This window comes from Callospermophilus lateralis, chromosome 2 (assembly GCF_048772815.1).
Source record: "Callospermophilus lateralis isolate mCalLat2 chromosome 2, mCalLat2.hap1, whole genome shotgun sequence".
Lineage (NCBI taxonomy): Eukaryota > Metazoa > Chordata > Mammalia > Rodentia > Sciuridae > Callospermophilus > Callospermophilus lateralis.
The window spans coordinates 156,131,549-156,139,679 of NC_135306.1; the positions used below are offsets into that span (position 1 = coordinate 156,131,549).

The window sequence follows — 8,131 nt, forward strand, 5'->3', positions numbered from 1 at the left end:
ACTTTCCTGGGAGAACAGTGACTCCAGAATCTGGGGCTGAGTCACTATTTCTTAAAAACAGACAAACATCTTGAGTTTTTCTTGCTCTAATATTTATTTTTACCAATCTTTGGATTCTTCTGGTTCCTTTGGATAGAGGGAGGGGAAGAATACTGAGTTCAGAAATGAACAAAATTGTTTCTAGCAATAGAGAAGTTACTAGATAGGTGGGTTTGAATACTAGAGAAATATCTCAGATAAACAGTGAAATTGAATTATTCCAAAAGATATCTCAAGTGTGCTTTTTCTTACATTGTAATGACACAGTACCTGATTCTGATTAATTTTTTTCTCATGCCATATTTGATAGGTCAACTATATATTGTTATAAGTCATCTATTGACCTAAAATGCTGCTTTTTAGCCAGATGCAGTGCCACACACCTATAATCCCAGCGGCTTGGGAGGCTAAAGCAGGAGAATAGTAAGTTCAAAGCCACCCACTGCAATGGCGCGATGCTAAGCAACTCAGTGAGACCCTTGTCTCTAAATAAAATGCAAAATAGGGTTGTGTATGTGACTTAGTGGTTGAGTACCCATGAATTCAGTCCCCAGTACCCACTGCCCCTCCCTGCCCACAAAAAAAAATGTTTTTTTTAATACTTTAGAAAAGGGAAAAGGAGAGGAATATGAACTGAAACTGAATTCCATGCAGGTGTAATTTTCTCAGGATAAACTCAACTACTATATAGAACTATAATGCTCTAATAAAAAATAAAGAAATATAAATATTATAATATATATAAATTCATAATTTAATTATATAGGCTTTGGGCTAATAGATCTATGTTTTTTAAAGTTCTTTAATTGAATTTCTTGCTTTCCACATATTTAGAAATGGTTCAGTGTCTGATGAAAGCAGCATGCTGAATTCACCAACTGTGTATTTCTTTGTATAGGATCATGTTTGTTCATGTTATCTCAAAATACTACACATCATGCTTGTGTAGTGAATCCATCCTTGCACAGTTGATCTTCCATTCTACACACAATACATTCAACATAGAGAATGAAGAGCATTGGATATGAAGGGCAAGCCAGGGGTATTGAAGCAGAGTAGCCAGATGTCAGTGTGGTGAACTTTGATTTCATCAGGACTTTCTTGTTTTCTCTACCCTATGTCATCCTTTACTCTAATTACTGTTTGTACATTTGTTAATAAAACTTAACAATGTGAGAGGTGAACTCCAAGTGTAAACTACTTCCTGCAAAATAATAAAGTGTTTCTAGACTCTTCCCACTTCATGAAAGGAGGGTTGGGCAAGATGAGCAGCACTCTTCTCCACATGCCAAGGTTCTCCACAAAGGGAATCTTCCCCACAAAGGGAATCCTTCTCCATGGTAGACAGATAGGACAAGCCAGTGGCATATGTGTAAATCTGGGAAAGGAAGTACAACTAAGGTATGCTTATGCCATAAGACTTTCACCAAGAGAAACAGAGAACCATGGGGGAAAATGGCTAGCAATGACATGATCTACTGCTATGTTTTCATGACCCACAGGCCCTGCAATTAGGATGGGAACTGGTAGAATCCCTGCATACCAATGAGATATTGGGTTTATTCCACTTCACACCTATAGTGACACATTCAGTTGAGTCTGGTGAATAAGACAACTGGATTTTCTTCTAAAGCGGAGACAGCGAGTAGCTGCAGGTATGTTATCAGTGGTGCTTCTGCCCTATCGTTATAACAATATTTAGAAAAAAACTAAAGGGACTAATTCATCCCATAAAACAAACTCCAATATTTCCCCTTAGATGTCAGCCATTCAGTTTCACTTCCCACGGAGATCTTAATGGATAGTGGCAAAATCTACAGAGGAGAGGTGAGCATGTCAGAGGGAAGAGAAGCTGTGGAGTACTGTGATATCACAGGGTTTTTCACATGACAGCTCTGGTATAGGAAGTTTGTTTCTCAATTCTGGTTTCCTCAAGCCAGCAATTATCCTAAGAGAGAGACAGTGTGTGAGATATTAAAGTCTGCTGTTGGACCTTGTTATCTACATTAACAGTTCTCTCCAATTGTGGTTGGATTGTCTATAACAGTAGTTTGGACCTCTACAGATATTTTTTAAATGCTCCTACTATCAGAATTTCATGGAACAAAACTCACTGACATTTTTCTTACAGGAAATTGTGGAATCTAGTCTTTTAATATTTGTCAGGATTTTAAGATGCATAAGTGGCTATGGATGGTACTGGCATGAGTTTAGCAAGTAGTTGTAGAGCTTAGAGCCAAAGGAAATATCCCTGTATGAAAATGGATTGGTGCACCAATAAGACCACATAAATAGAAAACTTGTTCACTATTTAAAATATTTTAATATATTAATAAATAAGCTGTCACCATGCAAATGAGCAGTGGTCATAGAGAATAAAGCTTTAGCATGACTGCAAGTAGACGAACCGGGAAATATTCATAGATGGGTAAAAGGACATGTACGCATTGGGTGATGTCTCAGATGAGAGATCATTCAGAATAAAACCTGTTGAAAATGGAGAACTTTCTAATGTCTTCATACCCCTGATTATATACCAATAGAAAGATCACTGCCTCTAATAGGCTCTATCTTCTAATTACTCTCCTTAAAGCCTCCTTCACATCCTTGTTCCTTAGGCTATAAATGAATGGGTTCATCATGGAAGTTATGACTGAGTAGAACACTGAGATCACCTTATCCCCCTCATTCATTTTCTTTGAATTTGGCTGCATGTAAGTAAATATTGTTGACCCATAGAAGAAGATAACCACAATAAAATGGGAACCACAGGTAGAGAAGACCTTAAGCCTCCCTTCCCCTGACTGTATTTGAATCACAGTTGAGATAATATTCCTGTAGGAGAAAAGAATGAGAGAGGCAGGACCTAGGAGGATTATTACACCCATTGCAAAGAGAGCCATCTCCGCTTTGTAGGTGTCTTCCGACGCCAGTTTCAAAAGAGCAGGAGGCTCACAAAAGTAATGATTAATTATATTTGGCCCCTGGTATGGGAGACATAAAGTGAAAGTGGTATCTACTAAAGATACAAATACTCCACTAACCCAAGACCCTATGACTAGCAAAACACAAACCCTGTGGGTCATGATGGCGGAGTAGTGCAGGGGCTTGCAGACTGCCACATAGCGGTCATAGGACATCACTGCTAGAAGTGAACTTTCAGTGCACCCCATTACTAGAAAGAAAAACATCTGAGCTGAGCACCCAATAAATGAAATGGTCTTTCTTATAACCAGAAAATGGGATAGCACTTTAGGAACAATAGTTGTAGAGAAACAGAAATCAGTAAGTGACAGATTTTTGAGGAAGAAGTACATTGGTGTATGAAGCCGAGAGTCAATGTGAATTAGGAGTATGATAAGTAGATTCCCAAACACCGTTAGCAGATAGATGATGAGAAATACCACAAACAGCAGGATCTGGGTCTGATGATCTGAAGAAAGGCCCAGCAAGATGAATTCAGTCAGGTAAGTTTTGTTTTCTCTGCCCATGGATATTTATGCCTGTCTACAGATTTGAACCATCAAACATTGACTATGATGGGACATACAATCCAGTAAGTGAGCCTTTCATGGAAGAACAAATGTGCTTGATTTTTTTAAATTCTTGTAAACATGTATGATACTGGATTTTCTAATTTCCCATCCTGATATTTCACCTGGAGCCCTTTGGTTGGTAGGTACAGTTACACCAGCATTATGCCTTCTTGGTGATCCTTGCTGGGAGAGAAAATAAGTCATAACTGCTGTTTGACAATTGTGTAAATAATACTAGGAAATATCTTCTTGGAAAATTCATGTTATTCATCTGAGGCAAAGAAAAAGAGCATATTATATGGATTTGAAACAATGAAAGGAATTGTCCCTCTAGTAGAAAGTCCCAGTTATAGTTTACTTTCTGGTTTACTGATTACAGCACAGAACTTACATTTAATTTCTTCACATGGCAGATTTAAATAATCAACTTTTACATTTTTTCCAGTGGATTATTTATCATCTATACAAGCACACCTTCCCCCACTAAAAGGCAATTAATACACAGTTTCCACTGTGCTATGATCCACAGTCCTTGTCCTTTCCTAAATTCTTCATTGGATCAGAGAAATAATCTTTGATTGTGATGGTGGTGCTCAAGGGTAAGGCAGGTAGGGTCTTCGGTAGTGGAGCTAAAACTATAAAGAGGCAACTAGCCACAGCAACACCACACATTGTGGGGACCTTCATGAAGAACACATGCAACCACAACAACTGCCCACATACTCGTAATGTCTTATCAGTGTGTGACATCGTTCATGCTACAGTTTCATTCAGAATGTCCAGTCAGCTGATTGGGTGCATTGGTAGGAAATCAGGCACTGGTCTGATGCTCTGAAGCCAGTCAGACTATTCAAAGTCTCTCTATTTTGCTGTACACGTGCAACAAAGAACATATGACAGGATCCAAGTTAATGGATAAATGAATCATAGAATGAGAGAAGGTAGCAGATGACTGGGACTCAGAGGTATAGTGAGATTCCTGAGAAGGATTGAAATACTCGTCTTAGAAATACCCTTTAGGATAGAGATGTTTGGAGCAGAAAGTCAGCCCTCTGGGCAGGGCCATCTTAAGATAGAGGGTAGTCCAAGACTTCAAACATGTAAGGTTTTTCCCCTCTCACACAAGACCCTATGTCTAGCTGGCAGTATAGAAAGAGTGTGAACTATTGTGACTGGACCACTGGCTCATGAGCTGCCAAGTGTGACTTAATTTCAAGTCCACAGGATGACAAGTCTCTATTAAAGAATTTTCATCTAGATTGAGTCTGAATTTAGTGTAGCTTAACTTACCAGAGAGTCCTTTGGCTTTGAGGGAATGAATGGACTCCTACTCCACATGTAGGCAATGTCACACATGAATTTCTTAGTATTACTAAGCACTATTCATTCCATCTAAAGCATTGTAGGAAATTTAAAAAGCAGAGCTGATGCTGGTCCAGCTAGTTGATCTCCTTGGAATGGAGAGATCATGCAATAAGGAAAATCATAGGGTAATATCATCTGGGGTACTTACCTAGGTGAAAGCACATCACTGGCAGTTTTTAGTGAAAAGAGGAAGAGACCCTAAATTTGCAAGTCTTTTCTATTTCTCATTCTAACCCCAGAGAGAGAGAGTATTGAGACCTTGGAAGACTCTGGTACTGGTACTTGAAGTACCCTCACAGCCACATTAGTGCTCATCAAACTCTGGCTCCTTCCCACTTCCCAGACAATGGGTGACCAATGTCAAGAAGCTCTGTCTTACATCTGAGGCAGAGCCCTGTGAATTTAGTGAGTCATCCAAAGAAGAGATTACAGGAAAAGTGAAAGAAGCCGGGCCCAGTGGCTCACATCCATAATCCCAGTGGCTCGAGAGGCTGAGGCAGGAGGATCGTGAGTTCAAAGCTAGCCTCGCCAATGGCAAGGAACTAAGCAACTCTATGAGACCCTGTCTCTAAATAAAATACAAAATAGGGCAGGGGATGTGGCTCAGTGGCCAAGTGCCCCTGAGTTCAATCCCTGGTGAAAGAAAGAAAGAAAGAAAGAAAGAAAGAAAGAAAGAAAGAAAGAAAGAAAGAAAGAAAGAAAGAAAGAAAGAAAGAAAGAAAAGAAAAGTAAAGTAAAGTGAAAGAGGAAGAGGAAGAAAACACTAATGTTGAAAGGATTGAATCAAGATAGGGAGAGTCTGGAAAGGCATAACTAGTTTGAGGAAAATTATACTTTTGGTTTCTCAAAACTCTTAGTACTTAAACTCAACCCCTCATGAAGAGTCCAGTAGCAAGATTTCTAGGGTTGAGGATTCTAGAGAAAATTGGAAAAAGAAAAATCTCCTCTCCCAAATAGACTAGCTGTAAAACTAAAGATTTAGCCTTTTCTCAGGATACACCCAAGATTCTGCTTTTTGAGAATCTTATTTCTTTCAAAATCTTCCTTTCTGGTCACTTCACCATCTTCCTCCTTACCTGGAGCCTGAGATGAGTTTGTTTTAGGGCAGAGGAAGGATGAATGAGAGGAGTTCACATTAATATACTAGAGATCCAGAGGTCTAAGCTGTAGATGCGCAGATAACAGTCTCAGGGACATGCAGCCTTCTCTCCTGACAAAATGGATTTTGCACTAGTTTCTATTCCAAACTCTTGCTGTATTCTTGCTGGAAGAAAACACTTATTTTTCAAGCACCAACACTGAGCTGAATATTTTTCTAAGAGAAACTGTTAAAAGATTGAGGTCCTGAGAGTTGATGTAAACAAGATATTCCCTTGGGTTCTCTTGGGAATAACTCACTTTATTACCTCTTCACACAATGAGATACCTTGGGACATTTCGTTTAGTTTATTTCTGATCATACATTGAATTCTGCAAATCTCCTTTAATTTCTAACCCTTCCCTAAACATTAAAAAAAATTGTATGCTCTGAGCATCAGAGGGACACAAGAAGTCACTTACGCCTGTCCCTTCTTTCTCTGATTAGCAGCAGAATCAAGGGTGGCATCTTGGCATCCTCAAACTTAAATTGTCAGAGAAATGGAAATATGCACACCTTTCTAGTAGTTATCTAGTAAAATAAGCTTAAATTATTGTTTATTTGAGGACTCTATGACCATTATTAAATAAATAGCTTTAGCTGGTATTTAAAAACACATCTGAAGAGCTGGAGTTGTAGCTCAGTGGTAGAGCACTTGCCTTGTATGTGTAAGACACTGTGTTCGATTCCCAGCACCACATACAAATAAGCAAATAAAATAAAGGGCCATCAGCAACTAAAAAATAATAAAAAAAAAAAAACCACATCTGAGAAAATTTCTGTACGAGGGAATGCCTTCAATTTTTCTTTATTTAGAATGATGTTGGCCTGAGGCTAAGCATAGATAGCCTTTACGACGTTGAAATATGTGCCTGTTGTCCCTAGTTTTTCTAGTGTTTTGAACATAAAGGGGTGATATATTTTGTCAAATGCTTTTTTTGCATCTATTGAGATGATTACATGATTCTTATCTTTAAGTCTTTTGATGTGAGAAATTACATTTATTGATTTCCATATGTTGAACCAACCTTGCATACCTGGGATGAATCCCACTTGATCATGGTGCATAATCTTTTTAATATGTTTTTGTATTTGATTTGCCAGAATTTTATTGAGAATTTTTGCATCTATGTTCATTAGAGATATTGGTCTGAAGTTTTCTTTCTTTGATGTGTCTTTGCCTGGTTTGGGGATAAGGATGATATTGGCCTCATAGAATGAGTTTGGAATTACTGTCTCTTTTTCAATTTCCTGAAATAAATTGAAGAGTATTGGTATTAGTTCTTCCTTAAAAGTCTTGTAGAACTAGGTTATGTATCCATCCAGTCCTGGGCTTTTCTTGGTTGGTAAGCTTCTGATGGCATCTTCTATTTCCTCACTTGATATTGGTCTGTTAAAATTGTGTATATCTTCCTGACTCAATCTGGGCAAATCGTATGACTTAAGAAATTTGTCAATGCCTTCAATGTCTTCTATTTTACTGGAGTATAAGATTTCAAGATAAATTCTAATTATCCTCTCTATTTCTATAGTGTCTGTTGTGATATTACCTCTTTCATCACGTATGCTGATAATTTGAGTTCTCTCTCTCCTTCTCTTCATTAGCGTGGCTAAGGGTCTGTCAATTTTATTTGTTTTTTCAAAGAACCAACTTTTTGTTTTGTCAATTTTTTCCATTGTTTCGTTCATTTCAATTTCATTGATTTCAGCTCTAATTTTATTTATTTCTTGCTTTCTACTGCTTTTTCTGCTGATCTGATCTTCACCACTTCTATTCAACATAGTTCTTGAAATACTGGACAGCGCAATTAGACAGACTAAAGAAATTAAAAGGGTATGTATAGGAAAAGAAGAATTTAAATTAGCACTATTTGCTGGCAATATGATTCATACATAGAAGACCCAAAAAAACTCTACCAGAAAACTTCTGGAACTAGTAAATAAATTCAGCAAAGTAGCAGGATATAAAATCAACACCCATAAATCAAAGGCACTTCTGTATATCAGTGACAAAGCCTCTGAGAAAAAATGAGGAAAACTACCCCATTCACAA

General features: G+C 37.9%; 1 protein-coding gene across 1 annotated transcript; it reads right to left on the bottom strand.

Moving 5' to 3' along the window:
- Positions 1–2,606: 2,606 nt before the first annotated feature.
- Positions 2,607–3,542, bottom strand: LOC143391466 (olfactory receptor 2D3-like). The gene has a single exon (XM_076844167.2). The coding sequence runs from the start codon at positions 3,528–3,530 to the stop codon at positions 2,607–2,609; it is 924 nt and encodes a 307-aa protein (XP_076700282.2). The 5' UTR covers positions 3,531–3,542.
- Positions 3,543–8,131: the final 4,589 nt, after the last annotated feature.

Excerpts from the sequence above, each read along its gene's own strand:
- LOC143391466 (XM_076844167.2), bottom strand. The coding sequence starts at position 3,530 with ATGGGCAGAGAAAACAAAACTTACCTGACTGAATTCATCTTGCTGGGC.